General features: G+C 35.9%; 1 protein-coding gene across 1 annotated transcript in view; it reads right to left on the bottom strand.

The window, feature by feature from the left end:
* LOC102800475 (protein F37C4.5-like) overlaps nt 1–15,184 on the bottom strand; it is a 91,568-nt gene that overhangs the window by 21,682 nt on the left and 54,702 nt on the right. The window contains exons 3-4 of the mRNA XM_085505705.1: nt 5,351–5,582; nt 1,776–1,987 (exon numbers count right to left, since the gene is read on the bottom strand). Of these exons, the coding sequence (XP_085361831.1) occupies nt 1,776–1,987; nt 5,351–5,582 (444 nt within the window). The remainder of the gene's footprint in view (nt 1–1,775; nt 1,988–5,350; nt 5,583–15,184) is intronic.

Consider the following 15,184-nt stretch of genomic DNA (forward strand, 5'->3'; position numbering starts at 1 on the left):
GCCAGACTTTGGCCTAAACCAACACTATAGCAGAGCCAGACTTTGGCCTAAACCAACACTATAGCAGAGCCAGACTTTGGCCTAAACCAACACTGTAGCAGAGCCAGACTTTGGTCTAAACCAACGCTGTAGCAGAGCCAGACTTTGGCCTAAACCAACACTATAGCAGAGCCAGACTTTGGCTTAAACCAACACTGTAGCAGAGCCAGACTTTGGCCTAAACCAACACTGTAGCAGAGCCAGACTTTGGCCTAAACCAACACTATAGCAGAGCCAGACTTTGGTCTAAACCAACACTATAGCAGAGCCAGACTTTGGCCTAAACCAACACTGTAGCAGAGCCAGACTTTGGCCTAAACCAACACTATAGCAGAGCCAGACTTTGGCCTAAACCAACACTATAGCAGAGCCAGACTTTGGTCTAAACCAACACTGTAGCAGAGCCAGACTTTGGCCTAAACCAACACTATAGCAGAGCCAGACTTTGGCCTAAACCAACACTATAGAAGAGCCAGACTTTGACCTAAACCAACACTGTATCAGAGCCAGACTTTGGCCTAAACCAACACTGTATCAGAGTCAGACTTTGGCCTAAACCAACACTGTATCAGAGCCAGACTTTGGCCTAAACCAACACTGTATCAGAGCCAAACTTTGGCCTAAACCAACACTGTAGCAGAGCCAGACTTTGGCCTAAACCAACACTATAGCAGAGCCAGACTTTGACCTAAACCAACACTGTATCAGAGCCAGACTTTGGCCTAAACCAACACTGTATCAGAGCCAGACTTTGGCCTAAACCAACACTGTAGCAGAGCCAGACTTTGGCCTAAACCAACACTATAGCAGAGCCAGACTTTGGTCTAAACCAACACTATAGCAGAGCCAGACTTTGGCCTAAACCAACACTGTAGCAGAGCCAGACTTTGGCCTAAACCAACACTATAGCAGAGCCAGACTTTGGCCTAAACCAACACTATAGCAGAGCCAGACTTTGGCCTAAACCAACACTATAGCAGAGCCAGACTTTGGTCTAAACCAACACTGTAGCAGAGCCAGACTTTGGCCTAAACCAACACTATAGCAGAGCCAGACTTTGGCCTAAACCAACACTATAGAAGAGCCAGACTTTGACCTAAACCAACACTGTATCAGCGCCAGACTTTGGCCTAAACCAACACTGTATCAGAGCCAGACTTTGGCCTAAACCAACACTGTATCAGAGCCAGACTTTGGCCTAAACCAACACTGTATCAGAGCCAGACTTTGGCCTAAACCAACACTGTAGCAGAGCCAGACTTTGGCCTAAACCAACACTGTAGCAGAGCCAGACTTTGACCTAAACCAACACTATAGCAGAGCCAGACTTTGACCTAAACCAACACTGTATCAGAGCCAGACTTTGGCCTAAACCAACACTGTAGCAGAGCCAGACTTTGGCCTAAACCAACACTGTAGCAGAGCCAGACTTTGGCCTAAACCAACACTATAGCAGAGCCAGACTTTGGCCTTAACCAACACTGTAGCAGAGCCAGACTTTGGCCTAAACCAACACTGTAGCAGAGCCAGACTTTGGCCTAAACCAACACTATAGCAGAGCCAGACTTTGGTCTAAACCAACGCTAACATGCAGAACAGCTACACATTATCAATTTACCCAAACTCTGGCAAAAACCAACAATATCATCTTAGCCAGGCTCTGACCACACACCAATACCAAACAAAATTAGCAGAACCAGACTCCAGCACAACTATCAGCTCATCCAGATTCTTACCTTTCTTGAAATCCATCTTTAGAGCTATCTATTTGGTTTATATTTTTGGTAACAGCTACTATTTCCTCATCTAACGCTTCCATGTCCATAGTAAGTTGGTGAAGCGATGCATCTAGCTTTTGTGCTTGATTTTCATATAGATCAAAGAATCCTGTCATACCTTCCAATAAATCTCTGTCAAGTACACGCGTCAAACTGGCCTGAGTACCTTCCTGATCATACAGTAGAAAATATTGATAAAAAGTCAAAATATGGCAGAAATTACATAAAGTTATAAACAGTAGAAATGACATGATTAATTGACACCTAAATATGAAATTCTAACAACATACAAAAACAGTTTCTGAAAATGGCTAATGTATTGGTTATGTTAACATGCTATAACCATGATTTAAAATTATTATGTGAGAACAGATAACAAACACAGAATAGATAAAACGTTTATATTCTCATGAACACAATTATTTTTGCTTACAAAAACACGTAATTATTATTTTAGGTGAAGAACAAATCCATAATTACAATTAACTTAAATATTAAAGCAAATATGTGACAAATGAAGCATCTTCTAGATTTTGAGGGTCCATCAGAACATTCAGCAATATAAATGTGAAAGCAATAAATTCATAATTATTCATGCATATAAACGCTCATTTGCATAAACCAATGTGACGTCATACCTTGCAAGGTGCGATAATTCTGCATGTATCACGCATGCACCTACTACATGTGAAGAAAAAAAACAAAATGAACACCCTTCACCATGTAAGTGTTACCATAGTTACCATAGTAACATAACAAATCGACCAATAGCAGAACTATATTTACATAACATGGAAATAAGAATTTCCCAATTACAGAGAAATCATACGCGTGCATACAGTAGAGAAAAAGATGTTTTCCTGAATATTATACAATATAAATTTGGGTCAAACTAACTAACTTTCTGTCTAGTCTAACGAGTCATTTCGAAATTACTAGTACAAAATGTGTACATAATAATACATTTACAACAACTTGCCTCTTCCTCCGCCTCTGGCATATTTAAAACTGTTTTCCACAAAACATCAGATGCCAAACCAGAGTTGAATTCACCTACTACTTTTTCTGGCTGTAAAGTAAAACAAAAATAACATCCCTAATAGTTTGGGCTAATTCTGATCCAAGAACAGAATAGGAAATATCTCACTACGAATCAAAGATGACAGTGTGGATGGTGTAATGTTGTACGGTTATTTGCATATTGACCTTGCGTGTATCAAGGGGAAATTACATCTAGGGTTCGTCTGCCACATATAAATAAATAACTGCTGAAATAACAATATTTATTTATCTACTTTGAATTCCACAACACATCAGTTAGAATGAACAACTACAACTACAACTGTGGACAGTGTTTCTGGAATATTTACCTTAAAAGGAAAGAAAACTGCACATGAGAATAATGTAAATAGAAATTTGGAATGCCGCTTTGATTCGATTACGGTTACGTTTTCACAGTGTCAGAGTATTTTTTTACAGATTTGTTGAATTAAACCTAGCAGCATAAAAGCAATACAGAATTAGTGATGAACAGGACATTATAAAGTTATTAACTGGCTGCAACATTGTTATCATTTTCTGATGATACTGAAGAAACAAGTCATACTTAATGTTGGAATTAGGAGATACATTATTCATGCCAAAAATAAAGTAATGTGGACCAACAGCATAGTTGATAATTGAGAGCGAATAATTGGCTGGTCTAGTATCAATAGAAATTAGATTAAAATTACTCTTTCAAAATTGAAATATATGGTTTGAAATTAAACAGGATATGCTATTCATGCATTTTTTGTATCCAAACTGAATTTCTTTTTATCCAGGCTCATGTACAGAGATATAATAGTAGTATGGTCAAAAAGCAAGATTGCAAGCAGTCACCTATCTTTGATCTGATTGTGAAACTAATCATCATGGACATGTATCTCAACATGTACAATGTTTGTATTAAATTTAAATGAAAACCGACAAATTCTGTCTAAGATATAGTAATATAGTCAAAAAGCAAGATGGCCACCAGTCAGCCATCTTTGATCTGCTTATGGAACAAACTGACATGGACATGTATTCCAATATGTATGATGTATATGCCAAATATGAATGAAAATTATCCTTAAGCCTTGGTGATATAGTAAAATGCTCAAAAAGCCAGATGGTCGCCAGTCGGCCAGTTTGATCCGTTTGGAAAACAAATAGTCATGGACATATAATCTGAAATGTATGTACAAAATTTAAACAAAAACTGACAAAGCATGCATAAGATACCATATTTTCAAAAAAAAATAGCTGCCAGTCAAATCATCATAGACATGTATCCTAACATGTATAAGTTTAATTCTGCAGTTCCTCAGTCTATGAAAAGGTCAGGCTGGTCAAAGATATAGGTGAAGATAACTGTTTCAGATGTGGTGGTTTATTTTGGCATACAGGTTCCGTCAAGCAAAAAATAAAATATGCAGGAAGTGTCAAAAAAAAGGACATTTCACCAAGAAATGTAGAAGTAGAATTACAAGAAAATGAAATATTGCTGAAAATACACAGCATAAGGTACAGTTAAAGAATACTTGTACCTGGTGACCCCTTTTTTTAGTGATGTACATCTACATGTACATACTGAAAGTTTTGTTCATGAACAAGAGATAACATGCTTGATTGATTCTGGAGCAGGTGTCAATATACTGGATGAAAAGAAACTTCAGCAAATAAATGAGGTTTATTTACAACCCACAGCAAAGAAAATATTTGTGTACAACTCGAAAAGAAATCATTATCAGTTGATGAAATTAGAAAATCCATGCATTCTTGCCAAAATTAGCCAATAGCAAATGGAGAAGTTAAGAAAGCAGCATGTAAAGCAGCCTTAGAGACAAACCAGATTGTTGAAATTTCAAAGAACTCCAAATGCAATAGAGGATGTACCGGTATATACAAACTGTAACATCAATTTCAATCAATCCACATCAACAAGAATTACACATCACCCACATTAACCAAATTATTTTATTATGTTAGAAATAAACTTGTTGAACTCTTTTTTTTATGAGTTAACCTTGAATTTTCCACATATTTAAAAGAAAATGTTATACTTGTTTATTTTAATTCAATAATTCCACTGATTGGTATGACAAGAAAATGATGGGGAATATCTCACCAGTATTTACAGATAATAGTGTGAATGTTGTCATTGTTATGATACAAACATTATGGGAAATATATCACCACTACCGGTACTCATTGTGGGATTTTACGATACATACATGTCCAATTTTCTGAAATCTGAGCCATTGCTACCGGTATACATTGCTGCATGTGCAATTTGTACCTGACTGTCTGTCCGATCAGTTAAAAATAAACAATCCAGTCAAGAAACCATAATGCAGTGTTGAAAGACCAAGATGCATGTTATTATTATCACACGGTTATACTTTCAACCAATAAGCAAAAACCACCTGTAATCTAACTATATTATGTCAGTTTTTTAGCAAAGCATGAGTTCTGATGGACCCTTTATGTGAATGGAAAGGTACACTCACCTTATCAGTTACAGTACTGGGCTTCATAAGATTGTCAGCAAATCCATCCAACACAGTGCGTTGTTTTTGAAGTCTGTGTTTTTTTGCTTCCAAAGCCTTCTTCTCTTTCTGCAAGTCAGCTAGTTTGACCTTATAATGTGAAACTCTGTCATCATTTTTGGTGTCAGCAGTGCTTACATACTTACTGTTATAGGTCACTTCATTTATCACCGCTGCACCTTTACCCTCAACTCTGTAATGGAAACAGGTCATTGTCAAAACTTTGCTTGTATCTAATTCCTGCTACAAGTTTTAAAACAATGACATGATTGTCATGCTAGATAAGGGTATAGACCAAAAAATTGAATGCAATTTAAGTTCCAACATAATTGATGACATTCTGCACATGCACAGGCTAGCAGAGCAATGATTCATGGCAGAATAGAATAAAACTATCATTGTAGACATCCAGTTTGCAGGTCTTTGGTCATTAGTTATTCGGTATGTCATATCTGGTTTTGTTGGAATTTAAAATATTTTATTTTGTAATAAACAACATTTTTGCACAGTACTCATGCTGCTGTGTGTATTTACAAATACGCTCGTTTCTTTTTGGAGACCATACATTGAAAACAGAAAATAGGAAAATTCAATGATTCTGTTTTGGATACCCTGGAGAAAACAGACAATGGGAACCATTTGTTTCTGTTTTGGATACCCTGGAAAAAACAGACAATAGAAACCCTTGTTTCTGTTTTGGATACCCTGGAAAAAAACAGACAATAGAAACCCTTGTTGGGAAACCCTGGAGCAAACAGACATTTAATAGGGATGCTCATTTTGGGGGTGAGGGTGAAGAAAACAGACAATAGGAATGCTTTTTTCTGAGAAAAGTAACAATATACAAACGCTTGTTTCTTTTTGGATACTCAAGAGGAAAATAGGGAATAGAAATGTTTTGGGGGGCTGGTGAAAACTAAAAATAGGATTGCTTGTTTCAGTTTTAAATATCCTTTAGAAAACAGAAAATATTAACATTTCTGTGAAAACATACAATACTATTCACATTTTGAATTTTGTGAAATATTATGAATATCTATAAATACTGTAAAATACTTTATTTTCGCTTGGAACTAATTTTCGCTGAATGGGTGATTCAGTGAAAATAAAATCTAGCGAATATACCTTTTTTCCAATATTTTACATTCAGCTCGTCAAAAATCAGTGAAAATAAATTCCATACAAAACACGCAAAAAGTCTTTTCAGCAAAAATTTATTCCACCTAAAATAAAGTATTTTACAGTATTGTAAATGATTACTCCCCAGAGTAATTAATTTACTATTCATAACTGTACACTACTGATAGCTATATTTATACCTAATGCAGCCACCACATTATATTCACCAACAACAACTGTGATAGACAGATAGGTCTTTGTTATTTAGAACAGAATCATCATTTATCAAACAACATGTAAATGTACATTCAAAGAGATAATGTAGTTCAGGCGCGGATACAGGATTTTTTTATCGGGGGGGGGGGGGGGGGTTCAAATTTTAAAATCGCCAGACTAATCTAATAATTTTTTTATAGTAGACAAAAGCAAATTGGATAAATTTTTCAACGGGGGTGGGGGTGGGGTGGGGGTTAGACCCCCCAAAACTATCAAAGCTATCATCTGGCTTTGCCTTTTATGTAAAAACTTGCAATTTTTATCATTTTCATAAATTAATTTAAATTTATTTATTTGTTACTAATATAAGACATGTGGGATTTTACTATACATATATATTCTATTTTCGTAGATATGTCTCATCTAATATGAAATAAATGTAAGCAAATTTAGATTTTAAAAGCAGGCTAAGCAAATTTAACCCCAGCTAAAGTCTAACTAAGTGTTAAGTTAAGCTCAGACATCACTGTAAATGAGAATATGGACTGTGAAGTACTGTGAATTTATTTTCGATATTTATGTTTATGGATGAATCAGTAAAAAAAAAATCCAGTGAAAACACCTTTTTTTTTCTCTTTTACCTTCAACTCAACAAAATTCAGTAAAAATTAATGTCATACAAAACAACCAAAATGTCTTTGTTTTACAGTACTATGAATATATATCTAGACGAGAACATGTACTATAAATATGTTGTTAGATGAGAACATGTACTATAAATATGTTGTCAGATGAGAACATGTACTCTAAATATGTTGTTAGATGAGAACATGTACTATAAACATGTAGTTGAATAAGAACATGTACATACCGGTAAATATGTAGTTAGATAAGAACATGTACTATAAATATGTACTTAGATGAGAACATGTACTATAAATATGTACTTAGATGAGAACATGTACTATAAATATGTACTTAGATGAGAACATGTACTATAAATATGTACTTAGATTAAACATGTACTATAAATATGTAGTTAGATAAGAACATGTACTGTAAATATGTACTTAGATTAAACATGTACTATAAATATGTAGTTAGATGAGAACATGTACTGTAAATATGTACTTAGATGAGAACATGTACTATAAATATGTAGTTAGATGAGAACATGTACTGTAAATATGTACTTAGATTAAACATGTACTATAAATATGTAGTTAGATGAGAACATGTACTGTAAATATGTACTTAGATTAAACATGTACTATAAATATGTAGTTAGATGAGAACATGTACTATAAATATGTACTTAGATTAAACATGTACTATAAATATGTAGTTAGATGAGAACATGTACTGTAAATATGTACTTAGATTAAACATGTACTATAAATATGTAGTTAGATGAGAACATGTACTGTAAATATGTACTTAGATTAAACATGTACTATAAATATGTAGTTAGATGAGAACATGTACTGTAAATATGTACTTAGATTAAACATGTACTATAATTATGTAGTTAGATGAGAACATGTACTGTAAATATGTACTTAGATTAGAACATGTACAATAAATATGTAGTTGGATAAGAACTTGTACTATAGATAGTCAACAGTTAAATTATTAGCACAAAAACGAATCATCAAGTATAATATAACGCCATACTAGTATGATTCAGTGCATATTAAATGACGTCACGTTATATTGACCTTATGCAGCTATGCTGTCTTGGAAAGGAAAAACACAGCATGATGTTGAGTTGATAAAAACATACAAAGGCAATACACAGCTGCATTTTTGCTGGAAGCCATGATTATTCTTGTAAAACTCCATACAGTATCAGTATGTATAGATAAGATACAATAAGATATTTCCTAATTACACCTTGAATATATTTGGTAAATAATACAGCTGTTTATATATCTCTAATACACATCCTCACAAAAGCAGCTACTCATCGCATAAACCATGATGTGAAATGTATTTTTGAATTCGTTTTGCTATCAGTCAAATATACATTGCATAAAAATTTAAGCAATATTTCAGGTGGATATTAACGTATTGTATTGAATAAGTACGTAAATGTAACTACAGCAATGTGCATATTTTCACATTTCAAGTCATTGTTTGCTTCAAGACATTATTTTACATAAGATGTTGTGAACACCAGGAAATTTTCACTGATGGAGATATTTCTGGTTATTTATTTGATCATCCTGCATTATATTCACTGATGTTTACGACGGAAATAATCAATTGCCCCAGGATAGTTTTTAGGGAACTTCCATTAGTGCTTATTACTATTATTACCATGAAGAAGTACTATTTATAGTATCCCCAGAGAAAATAATGTATAGACTTTAGCCAGGGTTTTTTGCCAAGCATATATCATCTTTTCCGAATTTCATGTTAATTATAAATGAAACCTCTTCACCAGGTTTAAAAAATCAAGTAATATCTTTTTTGATCTGTTGTCAATATGTGCATTTGATTTACAAATTGCATTTTCTATCACTTTCAAGAAGCTGAATTTTATCTGTAAAGCTATTAGATGCAACAGACAATCACCAAGGTAACCACAAGAAATGATTCAATCTCATCATCGAGAATAGCTTTCACAGAGAAAAGGTAACCATCATTACAAGAACTGAAGATATAATCTAATACAAGATGTAGCGTGTCATATAGAAAAGATTAGTGTCAGAATTTGATATTGAAATACATAGTAAATCCAGCTTAACAAAGCACACACAAAACTGTGTTCATATTACACTGACTGTAGATGTTTTAAAAATTAAATATTAACTTTTCAAACATTCAAGTTTGCTCCATAGTTCATGCGAGAATCCAATGACTAGAGGATCCAGACACCACAGTTTACTCAATTTACATAGTTGATGTGATAATCTAATGACTAGATGCTCCAGACATCCCAATTTGCTCACTTTACTTAGTTGATGCTAGAACCTAATGACTAAAGGATCCAGACACCACAGTTTACTCAATTTACTTCGTTGATGTAATCTAATGACAAGATGATCCAAACATCCCAGTTTGCTCCATCTACTTATTTGATGTGAGAATTTAATGACTAGATGATCCAAACATCCATGTTTGTTCCATATACATAGTTGATTTGAGAATCCAAAGTTTTGATGCTCCAGAGACCCCAGTTCGCTCCATCTGATTAGTTGATGTGAAAATCCAAAGGCTAGATGATCCAAACATCCATGTTTGGTCCATTTACTTAGTTGATGTGAGAATCTAATGACTAGATGATCCAAACATCCCAGTTTGCTCCATCTACTTAGTTGATGTGAGAATCTAATGACTAGATGATCCAAACATCCCAGTTTGCTCCATCTACTTAGTTGATGTGAGAATCCAAAGGCTAGATTTTCAAGACACCCAAGTTTGCTCCATCTACTTAGTTGATGTGAGAATCTAATGACTAGATGATCCAAACATCCAAGTTTGTTCCATCTACTTAGTTGATGTGAGAATCCAAAGGCTAGATGATCCAAACATCCCGGTTTGCTCCATCTACTTAGTTGATGTGAAAATCTAATGACTGGATGATCCAAACATCCACGTTTGTTCCATCTACTTAGTTGATGTGAGAATCTAATGACTAGATGATCCAAACATCCAAGTTTGTTCCATCTACTTAGTTGATGTGCGATTCTAAAGGCTAGATGATCCAAACATCCAAGTTTGTTCCATCTACTTAGTTGATGTGAGAATCCAATGACTAGATGATCCAAACATCCAAGTTTGTTCTATCTACTTAGTTGATGTGCGAATCCAAAGGTTAGATGATCCAAACATCCCAGTTTGCTCCATCTACTTAGTTGATGTGAGAATCCAATGACTAGATGATCCAAACATCCCAGTTTGCTCCATCTACTTAGTTGATGTGAAAATCTAATGACTAGATGATCCAGACACCCCAGTTTGCTCCATCTAGTCAGTTGATGTGAGAATCTAATGACTAGATGATCCAAACATCCCAGTCTGCTCCATCTACTTAGTTGATGTGAGAATCTAATGACTAGATGATCCAAACATCCAAGTTTGTTCCATCTACTTAGTTGATGTGAGAATCCAAAGGCTAGATGATCCAAACATCCCGGTTTGCTCCATCTACTTAGTTGATGTGAAAATCTAATGACTGGATGATCCAAACATCCACGTTTGTTCCATCTACTTAGTTGATGTGAGAATCTAATGACTAGATGATCCAAACATCCAAGTTTGTTCCATCTACTTAGTTGATGTGCGATTCTAAAGGCTGGATGATCCAAACATCCAAGTTTGTTCCATCTACTTAGTTGATGTGCGATTCTAAAGGCTAGATGATCCAAACATCCAAGTTTGTTCCATCTACTTAGTTGATGTGAGAATCCAATGACTAGATGATCCAAACATCCAAGTTTGTTCCATCTACTTAGTTGATGTGAGAATCCAATGACTAGATGATCCAAACATCCCAGTTTGCTCCATCTACTTAGTTGATGTGCGAATCCAAAGGTTAGATGATCCAAACATCCCAGTTTGCTCCATCTACTTAGTTGATGTGAGAATCCAATGACTAGATGATCCAAACATCCCAGTTTGCTCCATCTACTTAGTTGATGTGAAAATCTAATGACTAGATGATCCAGACACCCCAGTTTGCTCCATCTAGTCAGTTGATGTGAGAATCTAATGACTAGATGATCCAAACATCCCAGTCTGCTCCATCTACTTAGTTGATGTGAGAATCTAATGACTAGATGATCCAAACATCCAAGTTTGTTCCATCTACTTAGTTGATGTGAGAATCCAATGACTAGATGATCCAAACATCCAAGTTTGTTCTATCTACTTAGTTGATGTGCGAATCCAAAGGTTAGATGATCCAAACATCCCAGTTTGCTCCATCTACTTAGTTGATGTGAGAATCCAATGACTAGATGATCCAAACATCCCAGTTTGCTCCATCTACTTAGTTGATGTGAAAATCTAATGACTAGATGATCCAGACACCCCAGTTTGCTCCATCTAGTCAGTTGATGTGAGGATCTAATGACTAGATGATCCAAACATCCCAGTCTGCTCCATCTACTTAGTTGATGTGAGAATCTAATGACTAGATGATCCAAACATCCAAGTTTGTTCCATCTACTTAGTTGATGTGAGAATCCAAAGGCTAGATGATCCAAACATCCCGGTTTGCTCCATCTACTTAGTTGATGTGAAAATCTAATGACTGGATGATCCAAACATCCACGTTTGTTCCATCTACTTAGTTGATGTGAGAATCTAATGACTAGATGATCCAAACATCCAAGTTTGTTCCATCTACTTAGTTGATGTGCGATTCTAAAGGCTGGATGATCCAAACATCCAAGTTTGTTCCATCTACTTAGTTGATGTGCGATTCTAAAGGCTAGATGATCCAAACATCCAAGTTTGTTCCATCTACTTAGTTGATGTGAGAATCCAATGACTAGATGATCCAAACATCCAAGTTTGTTCTATCTACTTAGTTGATGTGCGAATCCAAAGGTTAGATGATCCAAACATCCCAGTTTGCTCCATCTACTTAGTTGATGTGAGAATCCAATGACTAGATGATCCAAACATCCCAGTTTGCTCCATCTACTTAGTTGATGTGAAAATCTAATGACTAGATGATCCAGACACCCCAGTTTGCTCCATCTAGTCAGTTGATGTGAGAATCTAATGACTAGATGATCCAAACATCCCAGTCTGCTCCATCTACTTAGTTGATGTGAGAATCTAATGACTAGATGATCCAAACATCCAAGTTTGTTCCATCTACTTAGTTGATGTGAGAATCCAAAGGCTAGATGATCCAAACATCCCGGTTTGCTCCATCTACTTAGTTGATGTGAAAATCTAATGACTGGATGATCCAAACATCCACGTTTGTTCCATCTACTTAGTTGATGTGAGAATCTAATGACTAGATGATCCAAACATCCAAGTTTGTTCCATCTACTTAGTTGATGTGCGATTCTAAAGGCTGGATGATCCAAACATCCAAGTTTGTTCCATCTACTTAGTTGATGTGAGAATCCAAAGGCTAGATGATCCAAACATCCCAGTTTGCTCCATCTACTTAGTTGATGTGAAAATCTAATGACTAGATGATCCAGACACCACAGTTTACTCAATTTACTTAGTTGCTGTGAGAATCTAATGACTAGATGATCCAAACATCCATGTCTGTTCCATATACATAGTTGATTTGAGAATCCAAAGTTTTGATGCTCCAGAGACCCCAGTTTGCTCCATCTGCTTAGTTGATGTGAAAATCCAAAGGCTAGATGATCCAAACATCCAAGTTTGCTCCATTTACTTAGTTGATGTGAGAGTCTAATGACTAGATGATCCAAACATCCCAGTTTGCTCCATCAACTTAGTTAATGTGAAAATCTAATGACTAGATGATCCAGACACCCCAGTTTGCTCCATCTACTCAGTTGATGTGAGAATATAATGACTAGATGATCCAAACATCCCAGTCTGCTCCATCTACTTAGTTGATGCGAGAATCTAATGACTAGATGATCCAAACATCCCAGTTTACTCCATCTACTTAGTTGATGTGAGAATCTAATGACTAGATGATCCAAACATCCAAGTTTGTTCCATTTATTTAGTTGATGTGGCAATCCAAAGGCTAGATTCTCCAGACACCCAAGTTTGCTCCATCTACTTAGTTGATGTGAGAATCTAATGACTAGATGATCCAAACATCCAAGTTTGTTCCATCTACTTAGTTGATGTGAGAATCTAATGACTAGATGATCCAAACATCCCAGTTTGCTCCATCTACTTAGTTTATGTGAAAATCTAATGACTAGATGATCCAGACACCCCAGTTTGCTCCATCTACTTAGTTGATGTGAGAATCTAATGACTAGATGATCCAAACATCCCAGTTTGCTCCATCTACTTAGTTGATGTGAGGATCTAATGACTAGATGATCCAAACATCCACGTTTGTTCCATGTATTTAGTTGATGTGGCAATCCAAAGGCTAGATTCTCCAGACACCCAAGTTTGCTCACTTTACTTAGTTGATGTGAGAATCTAATGACTAGATGATCCAAACATCCAAGTTTGTTCCATCTACTTAGTTGATGTGAGAATCCAAAGGTTTGATGATCAAGACACCACAGTTTGTTCCATCTACTTAGTTGATGCGAGAATCTAATGACTAGATGATCCAAATATCCAAGTTTGTTCCATCTACTTAGTTGATGTAAGAATCCAAAGGTTTGATGATCAAGACACCACAGTTTGTTCTATCTACTTAGTTGATGTGAGAATCTAATGACTAGATGATCCAAACATCCCAGTTTGCTCCATCTACTTAGTTGATGTGAGAATCTAATGACTAGATGATCCAAACATCCACGTTTGTTCTATGTATTTAGTTGATGTGGCAATCCAAAGGCTAGATTCTCCAGACACCCAAGTTTGCTCACTTTACTTAGTCGATGTGAGAATCTAATGACTAGATGATCCACACATCCAAGTTTGTTCCATCTACTTAGTTGATGTGAGAATCCAAAGGCTAGATGATCCAAACACCCCAGTTTGCTCCATCTACTCAGTTGATGTGAGAATCTAATGACGAGATGATCCAAACATCCCAGTTTGCTCCATCTACTTAGTTGATGTGAGAATCATTAGATTCTATTTAAAGTAAGCCTCCAAGACCCGTTGGACTATATGATACAAACATCTAAGTTTGTTCCATTTACTTGAGAATTCAAAAGCTAGATGCACCAGGCATCCCAGTGTGCTCCATCTACTTTCTTGATGCGAGAATCCAAAAGCTTGATGATCAGGACATCCCAGTTTACTCCATCTACTTAGTTGATGTGAGAATCATTAGATTCTATTGAAAGTAAGCCTCCAAGACCCGTTGGACTATATGATACAAACATCTAAGTTTGTTCCATTTACTTGAGAATTCAAAAGCTAGATGCACCAGGCATCCCAGTGTGCTCCATCTACTTTCTTGATGTGAGAATCCAAAAGCTTGATGATCAGGACATCCCAGTTTACTCCATCTACTTAGTTGATGTAAGAATCTAATGACGAGATGATCCAAACATCCAAGTTTGTTCCATTTACTTAGTTGATGTGAGAATCAAAAGGCTTGATGCCCCAGACATCCCAGTTTGCGCACTTTACTTAGTTGATGTGAGAATCAAAAGGCTTGATGCCCCAGACATCCCAGTTTGTGCACTTTACTTAGTTGATGTGAGAATCAAAAGGCTTGATGCCACAGACATCCCAGTTTGCTCACTTTACTTAGTTGATGTGAGAATCTAATGACTAGATGCTCCAGAAATCCCACTTTGCGCACTTTACTTAGTTGATGTGAGAATCAAAAGGCTTGATGCCCCAGAAATCCCAGTTTGTGCA

This window comes from Saccoglossus kowalevskii, chromosome 11 (genome assembly GCF_978046115.1).
Source record: "Saccoglossus kowalevskii chromosome 11, keSacKowa6.1, whole genome shotgun sequence".
NCBI lineage: Eukaryota > Metazoa > Hemichordata > Enteropneusta > Harrimaniidae > Saccoglossus > Saccoglossus kowalevskii.